Source organism: Tinamus guttatus, unplaced genomic scaffold (assembly GCF_059628265.1).
Source record: "Tinamus guttatus ecotype Peru unplaced genomic scaffold, ASM5962826v1 Tinamus_guttatus_pri_ptg000172l, whole genome shotgun sequence".
Classification (NCBI taxonomy): domain Eukaryota; kingdom Metazoa; phylum Chordata; class Aves; order Tinamiformes; family Tinamidae; genus Tinamus; species Tinamus guttatus.
Window position 1 is genome coordinate 3,920,547 of NW_028288706.1, and position 22,613 is coordinate 3,943,159.

Below are 22,613 nucleotides of genomic sequence, written 5' to 3' on the forward strand. Positions count from 1 at the left end.
GGGGAGCTCCATTCACAGCCATCTTCCAGTGTTGTCAAAAAACAACACTAGAAATAAAAAAGCAATCAGGAATTGTCGCATCTCCATTGGGAGTATGAAACCACTTCTATTCTCTTTCAAGCCATGACTTGCAGAATATCTACCCACTCTTTGTAAGTCTGAGACAGAGAAGGCAGATACCAACCAGGAAAGGGAATACTGCAATTCCTTTACCTCACTGTGCCTCTTCTGTTGCTGTGTTACAACTGAATGAAGGGCAGGTTCAGCTCTTGTGCCACCTCAGACCTGCAGTCAAACAGTGACGAACGGGGGAAAGGGGAGGAAGAGGACAGGAAAGAATACAAACCTGCGCCACCATGGTCACTTAGCAAACTCAGCCCCTTGTCAGCACCTTACCTTTGTGGACCTACCTTTCTGCCTGGCTCCACGAGCAGAGAGCTCTGAAAAAAAGGTGATTAGACACACCATGCATGACCACAAATTAACAAAGACAGACCTTTAGAAAGCAAGAGGCCCTAGCACAGCTCCTTAGCTGTTTGGTTTCTCTTACCTTTCATCCAGTTCCTCTAGCCGGCTCTTCACCGTGTGGGCATTATTCTCCTTGGTAATCTTCTGCAGGAGGTAGAAAGTCTGTTGGAACATCCGTAGCAAATACTCTTCAAACTCCATAGGCACACAGTTCTTAGACATCAGTTCATTGATGCAAGACATAGCCAAGACACCAAGTCGGCCACGCTCCTGTCCCAGTACTGAGTTCTGGCTGCTGCCATTGACAGAGGACATCTTCCTAACCCGAGTGTCACAGCCGAAGCGAGCAAAGTGGAAAATGGTGGTGAGGAGCGAAGGGGTGATGCTAGTGGACAAAGGGATCCAGCTGAAGAGGTGTGCCAGGCACTCCAGTGCCAGGGAACATACATATTCACTCTCCGTATCAAGGATAGGGATTGGCTGGTTCAACAGTTTGGCTGCACTGGGACTCTGCAACAGGCTACTTAACAGGTCACCTAGGAAAAAAAAAAAAAAAAAAAAAAAAACACATGCAGCTGCATTAGCAATAAAGCAGTTACCTCCAGGTAATGGACCTGTAAGCCCTACCTATGCATGAGAAGCCCTTTGGAGCTTGCGCCATTCAGCAAGTTAGTGTACAAATGTATGTCCAAAATGAAAATACAGTTAACAGGTTTGCAAAGCAGCACAAGAGACCTCTTTTCCACTGAGTTATTTTGTATTCCATGGCTTTCCTGATTTTGCTCAGATTTCACGTCAGAGTGGACAAGTTGCTGGAAAGGCTTCAAACAATACTGTAGTTTCAGCTCAGCACTGCCCTTCTAGCCTTACTCAGTAACATACATGCAGTGTTTTGGAGAAGATGATGATATCAACTTCAAAGGGTCTGATTTAGGGACAAAACTCATCTTCCTTGTGAAGCTGAACGTCCTTGATGGGAGCTTACACAAATTCTCTGGTGCATCTCTCCAAGAATGAAAGTTGGCAAAGCCAGTTTTGCTTGTCTCCAGCAGCTTGTGGGTTCCATGAGAGGGTGCACCGAGTCACACCAAATCACAAAGGCCAGCACTTTTTCCCAGAGTGACCAAAGGTCTATACAAGCACATATTGCATTTCCCAGCCTACAACACTTGCAGTACAAGGGTCTCCTGAGCCAGATGGACTTTAAAAGAATTCCCCACTGCCTGACAGGATTTATCCTCCACGATTTTGTCCAGCCTCCCACAGAAGCTCTAACATGCGCGATGCCCCATGACAGAGTTCCACAGCTCCTCTCTACACTGAGTGAAGAACTACCCTGTTTTGTTTCGAGCTTGTCATCTGCTACTTTCATTTCTTATTTCCTGTAAAACAGAGAAACAGTGAAAACAATTTTCCATTCATCTTCATGTCACTCAATTGATAGCTCTCTATTGCAGTTCTTCCCCCTCAATTTCTTTCTCAGAGTGAAGAGTATCTCCACCTTCCTTGCTCCTCATTTGGAAGCCGTTCAAGATCCATAATCCTCTCATATAGCAAAGGTCAGCTCAGAGCCCATGATTTGGCATGAGTTTTGTACTTCCCTGCCAAAAGCAGGTTACACTATTACCCGTATTGCATTTCACCTACCATTTGCCTACTCGAGGAACTTTCAAGATCTTCCTACAGGTTTCTGATGAGGCGTCTTTTCCCTATTCTGATTATGTTGCCATTAGCAAACTTCCTTTTTTCACTGCTGATCCCTTTTCACGGGTCTTCTACGAACAGCAAGGGCCCCAGCAGTAGTCGTGCTGACCTCCTCACTGCAAGAGGAGACCGCTTCCACCCACCCTTTACCTCCCACCTTCCCCACTAACCACCAGTGCCGAGACTCTCCCCTTATCCCATGATGGCCTTGCTTCCCCGAAAGGTTTTAGTAAGAAACCATGATGGAAGTTTTATAGAAATGCAAGCAGATATTATCAACTTGACTGCCTGCTAGTTCACAGGCTTCCACAGACCACAAGCTGAAAACTGTGAAAACTGATTTATCTTCTCCATGCCATTCAATATAATTTACGCCCTTGAGTGGGACCAACCTTTTCACTTAAAAACAAACAAACAAACAAAACCTCCAAAAAACCCACACAGCCACTCGTCCTATTACAGAAATTGCATTTCTACAGAAAAAAAAAAAATCTGTGCAAGTTTAATGGAAGTGAAGTGACCCACCACAACAGTAAGAGAAAGATATTCACTGAGCTATTTCCAAATTACTTAGAAGCACAAATGAACAGACTCCTCTTAAGCTTTCATTTTTCAATCAAGATACCACATACCACTAAATGGAAAACTCCCTGCCAAACTTTAGTGTTGATCCTTTCCCATTGCCTCAGCCCCACCATTTTTTTTTCATGCATTGCATTACTTGAGCTGAATTAGTTACTGCACTTTAAGCTTTAATATCAAGGTAGCCCCTACCCCATTACATTCGAATATACATGCAAGTATGCTGCAATTCATAAGCTACTTGCATTGGGCTTTTGCAGAAGTAGAAATGTTTCTATGTATTTCAAATGTCCAGGCCAGCAAACTCCACAAAATCAGACAACAAAGTTAAGATTCTTATCTTTTAACACATCAACTTCAGCAAGAAATTTCAAATTAAGTTTCTGTACTTCACAGCAGTTTGCCTGAATACCTATTTTGCACCCAGTTAAATCCCTGAAGCTCAGAGTGTTTTTAACTTATATTTGCTATCCTTGAAAACAAGTAGTAAGTCTACAGGAACAATAGCATTCATGCACAAGGAGAAAGTTCCAGGAAGATGCTAGGATCATGTTAGCTTTACAGGAGTAAGAAGCAGCAAATATTTACTTCTGTTACTCATTTGTTTACCATACATGAGTGAATATGCCAAAGAAAGGTATTCATCAAGTAAAGAGATGAACCATGCCAAGAAAACATTTAGAGGCTGAAAGATTAGTGATGAGTAAATTCCATACTGATCCAATAACTCCAGTGTTTTACACTACAAGAAAATATAGTTCTTTTACTTGAGTGATGTAAGCAATGAGTTTAGCACAGCCATTAAATGCAATTTAAAAACTGCACAACACTTGCAAGCAAATTTCCCTGAACAAAAATAAATAAGGAAGCATTATAGATTTAACTAGTTCCTAAAGAGATTTTGGCTCTAACATCAGACATTAAGGATTTATAGAAACACAAAGGACTTTTGGAAAATTTACTTCATCTGAAGGACAGAGAAACAACTAACAATACACAGTGCAGAATTTCACAGCAGAATATTGCTGAACTCATGTTTCTCACACAATTTACCTTCCAAAAATGCATTCATTTCCATCTCTAAATAGACCCTGGAAAATGTGCCTGAAGCCACTACAGTCGTCTAACTGCTCGTGATTGCTTGTCTGTCTTTATACTCCAGTTTAGGAAGTCTAGAATTCATTTTCAGTTCTAAATGTTAGCAATCTAACTGGTGCTTTTATTCCATTCTGTGAACCTTCATATCCATCAAATCAAAAGTAACAAAGTTAATAAAGAAATAAAAGGGAATAAAGTCTGTCACAGAATACATAGTGAGCTATCGGGCACAGAAGCATGAAGCACTCAATGCTGCTGTTTTGGAATTTGAGATGTTGAACTGCAACCAGTTTAAATAAGGTGAGAATAGCTAAGAGAACACAGATATAATGGAAAAAAAAAACTTCAAATAAAAAAAAATACACAGGCAGGAACCTATGAAACTTGGCCTTGAATTCCTAAACGAACTATTGGTGCAGTCTAAATTACTAGAAATTATCCTGAGAACATGCTGTGTGAGAAGCCTGTCTTTTGTTGTTGTTGAAGAGAGGTAGATGGGGAAGACCTGGGGAATTTTGAACCTGTGAGAAATATAGGATATGCTCACTTTCAGAAATATTATCTAAAATCACCACCAATTGAATGCACAGATGAGAAGAAACTGCATCAACATCTAGTGATTCTCTGAGGAACTGAGAGGACGTTTGAAAAGGGCTTCCACTGCGAATGATCCCAGACTTGCCTTCACTTAATGTTTCTATCGCAAATCCAGACAACAAAACAGAAAACTTGTGGGTTATTCCAGTTTAAGATATCAGCACTTCAAAGCTCTTGGTGAATGAGAACTCTCAAAACCGCTGTCCAAGGTGCAGTACCCTGTTCTGTAGGTATGACCTTGAATTTGTCTGCATTAAATAACACTCTGCTAGAGGGCATTTGGCTTACCAAGCAATTCAAGCTGCTTTGTACAAATACAGCATTATTGACCACTGAGTCACTCGCTACCAACAGTGCTGGAACCAGCATTAATCAGCTTTTTGCCTTGGAAGACAATCTTTTTTAATGTCATAGCACAGTATGGTGAAGCCCTTGCTGGCACAGTGGATGAAGGTAGCATTCCTGCCTCCCCAAGTAGCTCACTCGTACAAAGCGATGCTCCACGCAGAGTTCTTCTTTTTCATTTTTAAAAAAGATTTGCTTACTGAAGCAGAATTTTCCCCTTAAAATTAACAGGTTTTTTAATTATTATTTTTCTATATAAATGCGAAAGCATCTTATGCTCCTCTAGGACAGAAGCATCTGAAATTTTTGTCCAATTCCAATTGAAATGTGAAAATTTCACATCACATCAAAACACAAAAACCTAATACAGTTGATCAGTGCAACGTGGCCACCAGGAGGAGATTTGCAACTTTGATTTGATGCCCTAAAGACAAGTGAGTCAAAGGTACCTCTGCTAATTCACAGAACAATACAACCTGACCACAACTCTCTGTCAATAATCACCCTGGAGGAAAAAAATATATATATATATTTTTTTTTGAAAGGTTTTTATCTCCTCCGTATGCAACTGGGCATTACAGAATTCCTGACCCTAAGGCCCTCTTTCTTCCTTGTTTAAAGGAGACAGTCAAGGTAAGAATTTTTAAACAAAATGGTGATTTCACAGCATCAGTGTTTCTTATTGCTCCGTATTTGGAGAAGCAGGAACACACGATGTGCTGCTGGACAGCAAGCCTTGGGTAAGCTTGTTGAAAAGGTCCTTGTTACATCAATATACCAGATAAAGGCATCCTTGATGACTACCAGTTTATGTTTGGGGTAACCCTCTACAATGATAGCTGTCCCTATTTACTTCAAAAGGATAAATTAAATTCATAAGAACATATATAGCAGTATAACATATAGCACATTTCTTACGCTATTATGTATGTTCTTATGTGTTATTTCGAAGGTAACTAAGGAATACATATGTAAACAAGCACAGATGGAAAAACATAGCCATGTAAAAGACTAAGAGAAGCAGAAGGTATGTGCAAAGTCCTAAAGACTTTTTTTTAAATCAGAGCTGCAGTTTTACTTATCTGGCTTCTGATGTGCCTTTACAGCTTTAATTCATAGACAACACTCTCAACTCACTGATGTTAAAGCATTTTGAACTGACACTTCAAAAAGCGTACTGCCATCTGAAGACCACACGAAGCTGTATGTGCACTCCTGAATGGAGGGCCATTTTCACTGGAGCATTTCCTGCTGTGAAAGTTGCTTTTTCTGGTAAGACGTACCTTACTGAGCAAAAATTTGCTGGCCTACATACAGCTTTAGGAAAAGGTTATCACAATAGGTTAGACTTAAAGGAAGGAATCCATGCTTTATATTGCAAGTGAAGCTACAAGATATTATTCCCGGCTACTTTAAAGTTTAGCCACCAAGTTTTAGCCATTCTTACCACTTTCTCCTGAAGTTGGGGATGGTGGTGGAGTGGCAGCAGTAACACTGTGTTTGTCCCAGATGCTCTCCAAAATACCTGGCCAAAAAAGACATTCTTTAAAATATGCTTAAAAAAAAAAATCCCCCAGAACAAACCCACAAATTCCTCTAACAAACGCGTTGGAGACCAAGACAGAACTTCAGTAGGTCATGATTATAGAGTGTTTTGACTAGGAACATTGTCTTCTCTCAAAGAACTTGAAGAAATCACTAAATCCTTACATACATTTGTTGTGCTACTTAAGCTTGTTTTGCAGTCAGCTGAGGCAGGTCCTAAGCAGAATTGATGGTGTTCAGCCAGTAGAAAGCAGCCACCACAAGGTCCTCACCTTGCTTCACTAACAGCAAGAGTGCAGCCTACTTGTTTCAAAGCTGCAAACGCAGTTAACTCCTACCTGTGAGAAGCCCAAGTACTGTTTGCACCTGGTCCAGGAGCAGCTTCCGTAATTCTTCCTTTCGGGCTACACTTAGATCCTCTCGCGGACAAGCCAGTTCTTCTGAAGTAGTTTTCAACATGATCAGTCCCAGAGGAGTGGTTACAGGAGACTGAATTAACTGAAAGGAAGCCACACGAACATGGTGTAACATTCTGCAAAAATATCAGAGCTCAGTAACACTGTCAGCTTACCAGTGCTTCAAGACTAAGGCAGCATCAATTCCCACATTTGCAGTGCTACACGTTGAGCAAGGAGAACTGCAGGCATTTGATTTCCTGAGACATTAATGCATAATGTTGCAACAGTTCAAGCACCATGGGAATCCTTGGGGTTTCAAGAAAGCTTTCATCATGCCATTGCCCACATTTGCTGTTCCAACATGTTTACCAGTAACAGTTTGTTCCTTGTTTACCGCCTGATGTCTGCCAACGTCACCACTTCTCAGAATTGCCTCAGCACCAGCGGTTTTACTATGCAACGGGGCTGCTTTTGGAGCCACTCAGGAGCCTGTGCCATCAGCCAAGCAGACACAACATGAAAAATGCTCCTTCTTGCTCCTTCTAATACCTGATAAACAGTCACAGTCAACACTGAATGACCAGAGAACATGATTAAGGGATATATCTCCCTGCATCTGTATACTGGAAATGACATAAGTCATAAAAAGAATGATATGAATAGAAAACATGGGACCAGAGCCAGAATAAAAAGCAATCATTTTTGCCTTCACTAGCCTCTGAGATACTAGAGACAAATTCAAGTGGGACAAAGTTTCATTTTCAGATTAATGTTGCTCTCTTCTGCTGGACTGGAATACCCAAAGCAACTTATGTACTAACCCGGGGCAGAAGAAAGAGGAAAAGAGGAATATAAAGGCCATCACAAGCAACCCTTAAATCACAAATCCCCTAATGCAGACTGACCTCCGCCCTATTCAAACGCAGCCCCCAAAGCAGAGACAAGCTGACTTACCACAGCTCAGGCTACAGCTTAGAGAGGCACACGAAGAGGAGAGCCCAAACTGAGCTCTCAGTGTGAACACTGGCAAGTGTGGCTTGCAGAAAGCAAGTGCGAGGGCACACCGGACGAGCTCGCAGAAAGTTTGGGTTGCTTTTCCAGTTCTAGCTGGTGTCTGTGCTGAAGGCAAGCAAAGAGCTTCACGCGGTGGCCTTCTGCTTACGACACCGGCTACCGCCTGCTTGCCACGGGGGACGGGCAGAGCAGCACAGGCCAGGCCACGTCCCCAGCAGCCTGAGGGTCCTTGGCAGAAGCCGAAGCTTTAAGCTCAAGTGTGACCATAAAGGCAGCAGTTTCAGCTAGGACAGCAGTAACATCTTAAGCTGTTGCCACTTGATTGCTTGATCTCCCAGGACCTGTCAGTGCTCTGAGATTAATTTCTCCCTCATCTTGAGATCAAGGGTTATTACTAATGCAGCAGTTCATATTTCAAAGCTTTTTCTTTTTCTCTCAAATTTGCAAAAGTAACCTACCTCTATCCCTTTCTTCAAATCACTGTACTCAGATCTACATTTAACTAAGCCCAAGAAACCAGAAGGGAAAAAACATTCTCTTGCTCAAAAAAAAAAAAAAAAATCCAAGCCTTAGACTATATCCATTTGTCAAATCTGAGTTTACCAGTAAACATAATGACCATTAACCTCTTCCACATTTGCGCTGTTCTAACGATGGCAGTTGAGGGAGGGGGGGAAGACCAGATCAGAGCCCTGTTCCTCTTCCAACAGCAGAGCTGTTACTTCTTTCTTCAGATATGACCCTAAATCGGGTATTTGAAGCAGATGTTCGGCAAAGAAGCAAATGGCTAGAGAAGAAAGTTAATGAAATATGGAACATATTGGTAAGCTATGAAGACGTTCAGCATTTCCCCAGAATACTTTCAGACAACACCAGGAAGTTTGCTGAAGTGCCGCTGCACAGCACTGCTGATGTTAAACGAATTCCTACCTTCACAGAAGAAGCATTTTCTAAAAACTGCAGCTTTTGCATAATGATAGCACAATGGCCCAAGTAAATTTTCCTCCAGTGGGTCAATAAAAGTTTTCAAGTCTATTTAGAGTACTGGGAAACAATTCAATCCTAAATAATCAAACAGCTCAAATTACCTTTGAAGAAGAAGTTGAGATAGGGCTTTATCTGCAACTCCTTCGCCACTCTTCATAATTTTGGGGTCTTAAAGTTCAATATTAACATCCTTCCCATGCTTTCTCTGAACATTTTTGGAAGGTCTGTGCTATAGAAACTAACTTAATGGGAACACTCCTTCTGAAGCTGAGCCTGGAAGTAGGGGCTGGAGAAAAGCCAGATACCCAAAAGCAAGCTCTGCAATCACTTAAACTCCAGCATGCTGGGAGAGAAAGCAGAAGCTCACAGGACATTTCAATTGCAAATCTAGGCAAAACCAAACACCCAAACTGCAGACAGTTGTCACAGTACAAGATTAACTCTAGGGGGGTAAGCACACAATATGCTGCACTACATGACTACAGGGAGCTCTTAGAAAAGAGATTATGTCTGTTGCTAACAAGCCTTATAGGCAGAGCTGTCACTTTCTGACTTCGCAATTAATACTAGATCCATTTGTCTTAACAAACCCCTGACACTCCTGGACTGTGATTGATTTGAGTTACTGCCTTGCAACTTGTCCATAGGCACAGCTGCATCCAAATCAATGTAATCTCACCAGCAGAAAAGACCATGCAGCACTTTGGTTTACATGCAGTCCAGTTAAGCCAAATATGAACAGTTTAAAGAGAACTGGAAACGCAGGACTCCAAAAAAGCAGGAGGGCAGCCCTGGCGAGGGCAGCGAGCTGAGAGCTCGGCCCGGGCTGCACCAATCCACTTCAGCTTCACACTGAAGATGCTGGATCACGGACCAGCCCTGTTCAAACCAGAGGCACTGGCACCCGTGACTGTCACACACATACTCCCATCTTCCTGTGAGAATCTCCTTAAAAATCCCCACCAGCATTTGGTTCAGGACTTTACAGCATCGGGTGCCAAAGTCTTTTAACATAATTTTAGCCATTAAAATTAGGTGAAAAAAATCTCCAACAGAAGATTCAGAAACTTCCTGAGAGCCATCCAATAGTGATCCATCCAGGGTTTTACTGACTTTTTTTTTTATTCCTTGAAATAACCTATACCCTACACATTTTCAACAATTACATCTATATATTAAAATCTCAAAGTGCAGTTGATACTTGTGCATTATTGCTCCTCTGTCAAAAAATAGTATGTGAACATGGTTTGTTCAAGAAGGTATCTTGAATTCAAGGCTAAAATGCCGAGAGATCTTCACCTGCATAAACTGTTACCTGAGTAACAGAAGGCGAACCAGGAATTTCTAATTACAATCAGGAAGACTTATAAACTTCTTGAGTCTTTGTTCAGGTTCACAGAAAGCAGGGTAGGCCAAGACTTGAGTCATGCCTATGCCTTTAGCATTGTATAAATACATCCAAGCCAACTTTAAGCTAACTGGATTAGGAATTGGCAGCAGCATCGCTGGGACACCGCAGGTCCACGTGAGCTGCAAAGCATCCAGGAAGCCTTGGGGAAATGCTACTCACACCTAGACGTCCAACTGCACGGTAAAGCTGCTGCTCAGCATTCCTGGTAGACTTCAATTCATCTCACGGACATATCCCAGACTCCGGTTGTAACTAAAACAGGAGATGCTGAGACATTTGCTGGCAAAACTCGATGCAGTAGTTTGCAGCACTTTGCCCTGGCAACAGGTTGGCACAAAGGAACTCATGTCCTCAGCGTCTAGCCCAGTGTTCGAGTATGCAGTTAACCTCTAGAGCACACGTTCCCTTCTGCTGATCGTGTGTGGCAGAGAACTGGCACCGAGGCGCAGTCCGCTCTGATTTACTGAGGCTGCTGCAGCAACACTCAGGAGAGCTCATCTGTCAGCTCATGTAGCATATTGGCCATACAACGCTCTGCACTGCTCGCCCAGCAGAGGAGCATTCGCAGATCTGCCACCGAGGCAGCTGCTTTTTTTTCCAGCAGTCAGTATAGCATCAAGAAACAATCAAATGCCCCTAAATGTCAGAAAGTGACTCCTTTTAATATCAGATTGCTGTTAGGGAGAGAGAAAAAAAGTGCAAGAAGCTATAAGAGTTATTCAAAAAAAGAAGAAGAATTAGAAATTTCTTCATTCTTCATATAATTGTTTCTTATTTAACCTTATCAAGGGAAGTCACTATTCAAGGAAACAATATAATGTCTCTCCACGAATTAATCTATTTTTTTCTTTTATAAACATCAGCATATTTTCCAAAGATAGATTCTTACCTGCAGGATGTTAGTGAAGAAGTCATGATAGAACATCGGCCAGTCTTGTCGGCCAATATCCACAATGACTTTGCAGAGTTTATTCCTGATGAAGTAAGGCAGAGTTTTGTGGTGAGCTAGAAGCAGCTTGGGCAGGCAGCTGCGGATCTCCATTTTGTCTTGTGATGGGACCCCAAGCCACATCTTATTGATTAGGTTCTGGAAAAAGAAACAGGCCTCCCAAATAAGCACATCAGAAGTGCCAAAATGAAATGTTTCAATGAAGTTGAGCAGTTAAGTGTCTGAATAGGGCAACCTTAACCCAGAGATATCTGGTATCCTGCAGAAAAAGTATCCTAGTACATTTCATCATAGCTTCTTAGGCAAAAAGTTACCTCAAAGCAAATACAGAAAACAGCCACAATTAGCAAGACTGAAAGCTAAACAAGTACTATTGTCATTGTAAGGCAGGGACAGAGAAGCATGTGCTGCTCAATCACACCCCATGCCCGGGTGCTGCCTGCCACAACCCCCAGGCAGGGACAAGGCTACAGCCTTCGAAGCCAAGCATCTACCCACGCTTCTCCTGACCACGCACAACAACTTCAAACAAGCATCTACATTTGAGCTAGTTCAGCTATCTCTGCTCCTAAAATCAGGCCTGCAGGATACAGAAATTAGCAGATATTAGCAGCTTAAACAGAAAACTATTCCCTTGTAGAAGACTTCAAATAGACACTGTGTCCCTAACAGCTTCACTGGGCAAAGAGCTGAAATATAAGAGTGCGGCTGCTGCGCAGCTGGCTACAGTTTGACACCTTTGCATAAACTCACCTTACAGGCTGCTTAAGCTAATAAAAGCTACCACAGAGCAAGAGCAGCTGAAGAGAAGGAACAAGCCTCACACCACTAACTGTAACTTGGAATAAGCTTTGCTGCTACCAAATGGGGTATTTGGGCAACTGGGACAGCAGCATCTCAAGCTGCTGAGCCAAACTCAGCACTCACAGCATGCAGTGGACAGGGACAAGCTCCACCACCAACAAGAAAAGGCACAAGGACAGATTTGTAGGATGCCTCCAACATTAAACAGTTTCATGAGAGATGTGCTTCACTGTGCCAAGAACTGCTACCAGTGCAGTCTTGAACACAGCAGCGTTCTGATCCGCTGGCAAGTGACAGCAAGTGGCATGCAGCAATTCAGCCACTTCCAGGTCACACAGAACATATTTACATACATACAAAATAAAACCTTCTCGCTATCTTTTAACCCAGAACCCTTTGAAAGGGGGAAGCATAACCGGAACAAGGCAGAATCAAAGGGGAAGCAAGTTCTGCTTTGAGTGAACCTGATGCAAAAAAGGTCTCCTGAAGGTCCAAGCTGGGAGGTCACCTCACGGTACAAGAACATCACAGTGATCAGATAACAAAAAGCTTTAACAGAAAGCTTTTATCCCACTTTAAAATGGACAATATCCATAAGAAGGCAAAGTTGGAAAATTACTTTCCTGCAATGCTACAATCCCATTTAAGGCCTCTGGAGCATTAGCAGCTGAGCCTCTCAGGATGACTTATTCAGGAGGCCTGCTACTGAGACAGAATCTGTACCCATTTGCAGGCAAATCATTTGGAAATTTGAAGCGAAGAAATCCTGTGCAGTGAAGTGCTTTGCTGAAGAAAATGGTAGGCTGCAATTACGGTACAAACAAGTGCAATTCATAGGATAGAGGCTTCACTGATATTTATAAATGAAGTGCCTCAACGAAGTTGCTTTTTGTTTTAGGGGCAGAGAAAATACTTCCTAGAAGCACTGCTTAAAACCAACAACTTTGTTTTAATGAGCAAGACCAAGCGAACAGGAGTTTCTCACTCGGAGTCCGGAACAAGATCTCAGAAGCACCAGTAAAAACAAGGGGGTTCTTCAGCATTAATATTCATGCTTAATGCCCACAGAATTGACCTACTCCTGACTTCGGAGTCACAGCTTTCTGGACTCATTAATACTAATACTTTGGCGGGGGGGGGGGGAAAGCCTTAACAAAAAAACCCTCCAAGCAAGATAAAAAAAATTGTTCATCTGGCCTGGAAGACATGAGGATCTGATGTTGCTTTTTTGACATTCTAGAAAATAGAATGTTCTCAGGAGGTTTTGAGGACAATCCTTGTGTTCTTGTGTTCATACAGATTCTCCAGGGACAAATTCAAGTGGAACGCATCTGATCAGGCAGCATGACAATAGTTAAATTCAGAAATTCCAGATTCTCAGTTGGGAGATTCTGATCTCTCAGCTAAGCCATGGGCTCATTTCCCTCAGTTTACACTTGGACAGTGATTTCTTTGTTCTGCTTACTCCTGGGCACAATTTTTTTTTGGCATTTTTCTCCCCTCACTCCTTCCACAGGAGCAGAGGTCAGTCAAACTTGTTTTCCTCCTCATGAAAAATGCTCTAATTGCTGCAAGCTGCTACTGTGTAACATCCTTCACCACAGAAGGGAACAAAGTTCTGTATCATTTTTGTGTATTTTTTGCCAACCCAGTCAAGAGTCCAATACAAAAAAAGACCACAAAGGGACCAAGGCAGGGCATGGCACTGACCACATCCCAGAGCAGAGCTTTGTGCTTCATTAGTGTAAGGCTCTGCACTATTCCCTGAGAAACCTGTTCAGCAAACTGAACTGTTCACAAAACACATTTGTTTCGTCAAAGAGTTATGCAAAGAGTCAACATTCAGGCTTCTAACCATAGCTTTGTTCTTCTTTATAAATAGGTGAGAAGTGGGATGTGGTCTAAAAGCAGCCTCTCCTCAACAACTAGCATTTAAACCTGCTGGATGTAGTTCAAATGAGCATCAACCACAACTGCTAATGTCAGAAAAAAACAACAGCAACTGCCTTCCTCTTAGCACTACAGCTTGCAATAGCTAGTGGTAGATAACCATGCATTCATTTCTGACCCTGAAAAAGTATCAAGCCAAGAATACTCCTAAAAGCATTGTAAAGAAAACTTGAGCAGCCTCTGAAATTGTAGGTAATTTGTACTTAGAGATGCCAGGAAAGCAATTCTTCAATTTGTGTGCAAAGACTCATATTCTCCTACCTTAAATCAGCCATTAAATAATCCCTTTAGGAGACGGCAATAAAAACAAGCTTTATCACTGCACTTATTAGGATTACTGTTTTGGACAAACATTTAAAAATACAATCGATTGCCAACTAAAAATTGCATCAGACATGGAAAAGGCACTAAGCAGACAGCAGTATACACCTTACCTCAAACACAGTCAAGCTGTACATCATTACGTAGTCGTTCCTCGTACTTGACAGGAAATAGAGGCAGAATCTCCAGGCTCCTATCTGCTGGGCGAAGTTATTTAAAAGCTCCTCTTAAAAAAAAAATAAAACAAAGTATTAAAACACATAAGCTGTAAACAGATCAAAGACATCATACACATAGCACACTGAACATGGAAGATACCCATTTTCAGAAGGCCACACAACCTGGAACAATCATGCTCAGAAGTATTAAAACAACCTAACCACAGGCTTCCATCAAAACAAAATGAACATGTCACTTCAGAAAATACAGTTTTGACATCAGTACTACACCAAACTAATAGCTTAATACTAAAATACAAGTTGCATACAAAATACTAAATTATGACAAGAAAAAGCACACAACTTGAGCAATAGGCAATATTACTAAACTTTTTACCTATTTTAAACAGGTAAAATTTACCTATAAATTTTACCTATAAAAGACAAAAGGTAAGAACACTAGGTCACAGTGAAAGACTGCAAGGACTTCACACAGCATCAAAGCATTATTGATGGAATGTGATTGCTTCAAGAGCATTTAATTTTATTGTAGGTCAGTATAACAAAGATTTCTCTGAACATTCAGAAAGCAGATATGGGATTTGATCATCTCATGACAGGTGACTATGTACAAAACATGAAGAAATGTCTTTCACACTGATATTTCTGGTACCCAAGTTAGAGATGGCAGAAGTGTGAGAGGAAAAGCAAACAGTCAGATTATTTGCCTATTAATGCCCATTAACCACAGATGCAGGAAGCTAATCTAGAGCACCTGTAAAAGCTCTGCCAGTTTTCACAAGAACACAATTAACAAGGCCAACCAAAACACAACCTCACTATTTTTTTCCACTTGTAATTGCACCCTAAGTAGGACACATTCTTCTGCTTCCCCTTCTTAAACTTACGAAGAATCTGAAGTATATGCTTCATCTCTAGGCAGAAAGCAAAGCTCTCTCAAGACATGCAACCCAACAGTGCATGGCAGAGAAAAACTAATACCCTTTTCATACAATAGCCAAGTTATTACTCTGGGGAAAGACAGTGCTTTTCCATGCCCGCAAGAGCAGACAACCACTGACACGTTATCGATGGGACTTTTCCAAGGTCTCCAAAACCCAGCTTATGCAACAAATGTTCATGAGGAATTCTCCCATTCTTCAAGATCATATGCAAGAGAGCTAAGATGCCATTTCCATATCAAGTAGAGTACTTTCATCCATCACTTTTGTTTAACAAGACAACCAACTTACCTCTGCTGACGCATGCAAACAGCAGAAAGAGAATGCGAGTACTCATTAAAAATGGTATGAACTCACCTATCTCACGTTTCCGTTCATTTGTTGTGCAATTGTGGAAAAACTCTGTCATTAGACTCTCCAAAGCCCGTAGCGAGGCCTCTTCGGATGCCTGAAAACAACATTTAAAGGCAAAAGTTAAAGCTAGATTATGCTCCGACTTGCCTTCGATTTAAAGTGTAGGTGACTTCTCCATAAGGCAAAGCACTTGGAAGCCAACATCAAGTATGTCGTGCAAGTGAAAGTCTGGAGTCCGGGTAGAGGGCAAAGTATAATTTGGAATTTAAACTGCAGAATGGAGTCAAGTAGCAACAAGATTTGCTCAAATGAAAGCTTCGAATGTGATTTTTAGAGTCCATTTGTTCAGAGTTGTTTCCTTCCATTCCCGTGAGCCTGAAGAGTGGGAGTTGGACACCTTCTATGAGCCGGAGCCAGGCCAGCCAGGCTGCCACTGACAGTGCTCAGGAAGAAGCAGCTTGAAAGATAGGGAAGATGCAGATTTTTGGAAAGTGATATATGAGTATCCCATTGTTTGACTTCTTTTAACGTTTTCAACTCATCAGTAATAAACTATCAATAACAATCAATAAACTATCAAATAATAAGCTATCAATAATAAACACATCAGTTTCCAAGACCAAATCTTTTTCTGCACGGAAGCAAAGCAATGCATTAAAAGAGAACTGGAACATTTTCCTCAAACAACAAATGAAAAAAGAAACAAAAGCCTTGACAGGCAGTGCTCTTGGAAGAGGCCAGTTGCGGAGAGAATTGCAAACACGACGACTTTGCAGAAACAGCATGTGCCTCTACCACTGGTTTCTGTTCCCAAATACAGCACTGGGTTTCCTCAAGCACCAGAGCCAAGGAGCAGTCTGACATTAGGTTAACACCCCAGGAGAACCCAGAACTCAATACAACAGCACAAGAAAATTAATTCAGCTCTGTTCTCCTAGCAAGTGGCAATGGATGCTCAGCAGGACATTGTGCATTTTCAATTACTTAGGGAAATAACACTGCGCTTCATCTCACCTTTCCTCTCATTTAAAAACAAACAAATGGAAAAGATGTGCTCTAGAAATTAAAGGAGCATTTTAGCGAAAAACATCCTCTTAGTAGGAGATAACTTACAATAAGCTCCAATCAAATCAAAGCCTTGTCATCTTAAGCAAGATTAAACGCCCATTATCACTTCTTTAATCCATTTACACGTGCTTCCTTGAAAACTGTCTCTGCACTGGAAGCCTGACCTTCAACGTGACCCTTCCAAATACTAAACAGTTTCTTCCTTCTGCCAGCCAGCACTTGCTAGGTAACTGCAACACTGTGCATAAGTCTCACCTTAAAGATTTTAATTAAGTGGAACCCTTAAATGATATTAGGCTATAGCCACATAACCATTCCTGCACATTTCTTTCTTGGATGTGCACATCCTTGCAAATTCCTTCCTGGCCTGCTTGTTTCCAGTTAGAAGTGGACATACAAATCCCATGTTTTAGTAATTCCCTGCAATTCAGTTCTTTGCGGCTCAGCAGCAGAACGAGTCCCACGGGCAGTTTTAGGTGCCAAACCTCCCATTGCCAGCTTGGGCCACACGGACGTGACGAAGCCGCATTCCTCGAACCAGGGCAGTGTTCCTCGTGTCCCCCTCCGCCACCAACCCCGACTGCCTCAGCCACAAGGCTCTGCTAGCTCTTCACCCAGCATTGCTGCAAATTGATTGTTTCAGCATATTCAACACTTCTTTAGGAAAAGTAGCCAAGAAAAGTCAAGATTTCTATGTACAAGTCTTTTTTTTTAAGCAAGATCTAGAAGCCTACTTTTGGAAGTACGTTGCAGAGTTCTCAGAAATATTGACACCTAACATATCTCCATGGACTTTAAAATGTCTTGGCAGTGAGGTTTTGAAGATGACATTGCTTAAGAGCCCCTTCTTAAGAACCCACTTAATATCTTTTATATAAAATATCATCATCACAGTATTAAAAGAGTCAAAGGACACACAAAGCCAGTGTTACAGTTTGGTTGCCAGGGGCCCATTTTAGCTGTGATGTGACAGTTGCACCGCATGACAACTCCACGTCCAGTCACCACGTAGGAGAGGGTATGCTATTCTTCTAGACAGATGCTTGCTCTGTATTACTTGGTCTAACTTTGGAGCTGTACTACCACTAACTTTCCCTTTGGGCCAGAGGCAGGGATGAGTTGAGAAAAAAATAATAATAATTTAAAGAATCACCTGATATTTAACAGTCATCTCCAAACAGAATTTCACGGAAAAAGGGCTACATGCTCTGAAGCTGGCCAGATTCCAGGACCGACCTGGGGCAGAAGGAAGCAGCGTGACCTCGGAGATTGCTTTACTCTCCTATTTGCCTTCTCGCTGCTGTTGCGGAGGCGCTGCCAAGGGAAGGTGGAGCAGCCCCAGTTGTCTGGAGCAATCAGCACCCTGCTCGGCAGCGGCTCTGCAAACAGGAGCGCCGCTCGCTCGGGCGCTCCCCAGGGCCCTCGCCACGGCCGCCCAGTTCTGGCTCCCGGCTCCACTTAAAAGGGAGAAAGGAACATTCTGCATTCGCTAATGCCTCTGGGCATTCCTCGAGTCCACCATTTCCAAAGCCTGCTGGAACTGCCCACCTTTCAGAGACTGATAACAGGGTCCTCATGACAGGAGGACCTGCTGGGGAAGCTCCCCACACACTTAGTCACTCCAGAAGTGGATTAGCTATAGCGAGACCACAACAGAAGCAGCACCTGTCTTCAGTATTTCCTGCTCCTCAGTATTGTTATTTACTTTCAACATGGAGTTTTCTTTCTTCTAGGAACCTGCATTGAAGAAAGGGATAAAGGAAGACGAAAGGATCATACGGGCCTGAGCAAATGAACTGGCAGTGTTCAGGCCAGCAGAAGTTACCCACAGCTCTGCAGTGGGAACACACTGAAGAAAAGCAAATGCCGCTTCCCGCCACCCTCTTTGGGCAGGGGCAGGGGAAAAAAAAAAAAAAGGCAATTTGTTTGTTTTCACTGAGCAAAACTGAAAGCTAACGACCATCCCTGCACCACTAGCAGCAAATCTGGGCACTGCCTGGCAAGCACCAAGAACAAATTTCACTATAGATATTGTCACAGCAAGTCATGAATCCTGGACCATCACTACCAAAATATGCTGCAGATTTTCTAGGTGAGGCCTGGCAGTTCGCCTCATCTTCATAAGGCTTTGTGAAACATTATTAAGGTGGAAATACTTCCCACCCAATTTTCACAGATCATAAAATCCCTCCTCCTCCCACCGTGTATTTAAGGCCAGAGAAGGCTTTCAAGGAATGACATTTGCTCTCTTCCACAACCATCTGAGGAAAAATAATACATGCTTTATATGAAACCAGTTTTCAGAGCAGTAGTGAGCTTTCTACCATGAAAAGCTTCACAATTCACTGAAAACAACCCACATGAAATTCGCCATATCACAACCTACACTACTCCACTGCTTCAAGTTTCCTAGGTGTGATGAGGGAGCTAACACCATGAGCCTGCCACACAAAAGGATTTTAGCTGCGAGATTCAGCAAAACCTCCAGCCAAGGATGTCACAACTGGTCACAACCTGGTTTGCAGAAAATAAGTTAGTGAATATCTGAGAGAAAACGAACTGAAATGCAAAGGCACTGATAGCTGCAGATCACTATATTCCATTAGGACACCCAGACTGGATCCTTGAGACTGTTTTCAAGATAGCAAGAGATGTGTGGCAGTTGATCCTCCCCACAGATGTGGAGGTAACAGCTCCTGCTACACCCTGCAAATAGCTACTGGGGAGAAATTCAAAAGGCAACTCAGCACCTCCATTGCCACCTGAGGAGGGAGGCGCCCCAGCCCCAGCTGCCTTCCCATGGCCTCCCTCTGTGCCAGCTCAGGAACTATTCGGACTCCTCCCGAAGCTGAATGACTCCTAAATGGACGCAGATAACAAAAACAAAAGAACAGCCTGGAGGAGGGTGCGGGGCCAGTCCCCTTGAAAGTGCCAGGAGATGCCAGCTGTGTCGCACATCAGCTTTTCTTTGGAACTGCGGTGATTGCCCACAGGCAAGGGTGGGAGACAGCGCAGGCCTCAGTCTCTACACCCCTCTACTTCCTCACCATCCCCATTTTTGTCTCATGAACCTTTCTGAAGGTATTTCATAACAGTCATCAAGCGAGAGGTGTGCAGGTGCCCACTGATGTCATGCATTTCTGAGCTCCCAAGCCTCAGAACCCATTCGGTGCGGCCAGGAAAGCGCCAGCCACAGCTGAGGTGATCAGCTACCTGATGGAGAGAAATTATTAGAATTTGCTACCAGGTAATTGCACATTCAGAAACATCCTCCATCCATTAGAGTATCGAAAAGGGTATTTACAAAGCCTGGATATCAGCGGAATCCTTGGCTTTCATTCAATTATATTTTAAGGCACGAGAACCATCACCTGACTTCGGTTAATATATTGTTACATTATATAATTATAGATACTATTAGATGATATAATTATATAATGTTATAAAAATATATAGACATTTAAAAAGCTATGGGATCTTAGTATGTTTAAACTCTAACTCACGCTCTCTCAGAAGGCCTGAAGAAGCCTTCTTCAGAAGTCGTCTTCTTCAGAAGAAGCCTTTTTCGCTCTACCAAAAACCAAACTCTTAACAATTTTAGTCTGTAGCCTTATGACTAAAACATTCAGCTGGGATGAGTTACTCACCCGCTTCTGAAGAATAACCAAGTAAAAACAGTATAATATGTTTACTGTAAAGAATAAACATGACAGCATATAGGTTATAAATAAATGCTTGGGGCTGCATTAACTCAACAAGGGTTTTTTTAGATGGCAATTTAGACATTGTACGTTTGCTTTAATAGAAAGCACATGACTAATTTTAGCTTGCATAAGACCCAAGATGATACCCTGCTCCCCATTAAGAATATGGCTGTTCTGGAAAATACAGGAGTGCTTTATAAAGCAATCAAAATTTTAATCACAAGAGCTCTCTGAGTTTATTTGCCATCTTCTTCCGTCATTTTACATCCTCTAAAGGTCAAAGCTACAAACTAGGACTGTCATAAGTATGAGACAATTCTAAAACAGTTTCATTGGAAGGAGAGATTCAATCAGGTTTTGCTTTCATAAATAAATGCTTTTAAAAAGAAAGTGAGTCTTTCTCTTGGAGGAAAGCTTTTCTCTAATGGCTTTCCATAAAAACACAAGCTGTTAACCTTTTACAGTTTGCTATTAGCAGTTCAGAGAGAGTATTGATCACACAAATGATGCTCTAAAAACGGCATCTCGTGCTGATGATAACTGTAAGGGGGTGGATTTTGTCTGTTGCTGACTTTTTCTTTTAAAGATACTTGGAGATAGATATAAGGGAGACAAATGAAGGTAACCCCATGCGCACAGGCAGCACTGCAACCTCTCTATTTGAGCAGGAGGGTTCCCAGTAAGGAGCTGTTACTCATCACCTCTGTACCCTGTTGCATTTTGAATTCAGACACCCACTCCTGTTCCATCCTGCCTTCAATACCTGCGCTGGTGAAAGATGCCAGTGAACACTTTTCACGCTGAAGACATCCTCGCTAACAGCTACCAGCACATAAAGCCTCCTTACACTGTAAATCCGTATGAAATGTACATCTCCAACCAGCACAGCATCACCCCGGCCTCCTAATTTTCTTGAGCCGCCTTCTAGCTTCCCTTCCCAGCCCCAGATCTCCTGCCACCAACGCTGCAAGATGCGCGGAGCCCTTCGCAGCGCAGCCTCCTCCTGCTTATCAAGGTTGGGATCTTATCACGTCCTACCCAGCCCCACTGCAGCAAGCGGCAGCTCCAGCTTGTACTTGTCACAGGGGCGACTATTCCCAGCAAAAGGGCTCTGCGGGAGAACACCAAATGCAGGACTACTGCCCACTGCTCAAGTGCTCCCAGCAGGAAATTTCTATAAAGCTACCAGCGAGCCAGTGCATAGGGAATAACAACAGTAATAAAGCAATTGCTCATACAAAATAACATCACCCTACTTTGGCTCCCCAAATTATACTGCCCCCTCCTTCTCCACCTCGGAAACTTCTGCTTCCAGTTTTGTGCAGTTACTTAATAATATAAATTACACACAAAAGCTCCCAAGCTATTACAGCTTAATGGCTGTATTTTCTTCCGTATTGGATTTTACAATTGTTTTACAGTGCTGTAGATCATTTTCAAGGACATTCAATTGAGACTAATTTAATTATACACATACCTAATGCGCATGCATGTATGTGTACTCACATACCATAAATACTATTTACTTTAAGAATCAGCAGGACGCCTCACGGAGATCCTTCCTGCCAAGCCCCGGGATGACACCCCAGCAAACACCTCAGGCAGTAACTACACTCGCAGAAGATGTGGGTCACTTCAAGCCTGCTCGTCTGGGGCGCAGAGTCCCTTTTTGGGGTTGCCAGCAAAGCCCAGAGATTATCGCTACTTCAGTGACTCCTCGAAGCGGCTCCCGTTCACTAGATGCAACGAAGCCACCGAAGAACTGAAGGACGGTATTACTTTAGCAGCAAAAGCACAATTTGGGGCTGTTTAAACAAGCATAGGTAAAAAAAAAAAACACCCAATGCATCCTCTAGAAAAGAGGCACGCACCCTCCCCAAGGCGGTCAAAGGCAGGAGTGCTTATTACTCTAACTATTTTCCAAGCGGCTTGCAGCCTGGCATTACAAACTTTTCTCCTTAGCAGCACAATATAACGGAGGTTGAAGCAGAAATCTTCACATAGGAAACAGTGCAGAGAGCCGGTAACGCGTGTGCTCCGTGCAGCGTATTGCTGATGATATCAAGCATGCTCAGGCTTTACTCGCAATTTCCGTGTCACATTTCAGACATGTTTTTGTGGTTTAATGAACTGAAACTAGACTAAGCTTCGTTCTGTGCTGTGAGAGCAGTTGAGGCGCCTAGTGCTACCGCAA

General features: G+C 42.6%; 1 protein-coding gene across 3 annotated transcripts in view; it reads right to left on the minus strand.

Annotated features, from left to right (window-relative positions):
- XPO6 (exportin 6) overlaps nucleotides 1–22,613 on the minus strand; it is a 54,347-nt gene that overhangs the window by 23,927 nt on the left and 7,807 nt on the right. For 2 of the 3 annotated variants that reach the window (XM_010225409.2, XM_088523082.1), the window contains exons 1-5: nucleotides 14,287–14,414; nucleotides 11,039–11,236; nucleotides 6,678–6,837; nucleotides 6,242–6,319; nucleotides 551–1,004 (exon numbers count right to left, since the gene is read on the minus strand). In XM_010225409.2, coding sequence (XP_010223711.2) covers nucleotides 551–1,004; nucleotides 6,242–6,319; nucleotides 6,678–6,837; nucleotides 11,039–11,236; nucleotides 14,287–14,313 — 917 coding nt within the window. In that variant the 5' untranslated portion in view covers nucleotides 14,314–14,414. Of the gene's footprint in view, nucleotides 1–410; nucleotides 441–550; nucleotides 1,005–6,241; nucleotides 6,320–6,677; nucleotides 6,838–11,038; nucleotides 11,237–14,286; nucleotides 14,415–15,650; nucleotides 15,742–22,613 lie in introns of those variants that run through there. The other variant, XM_088523083.1, reaches the window with a different exon arrangement.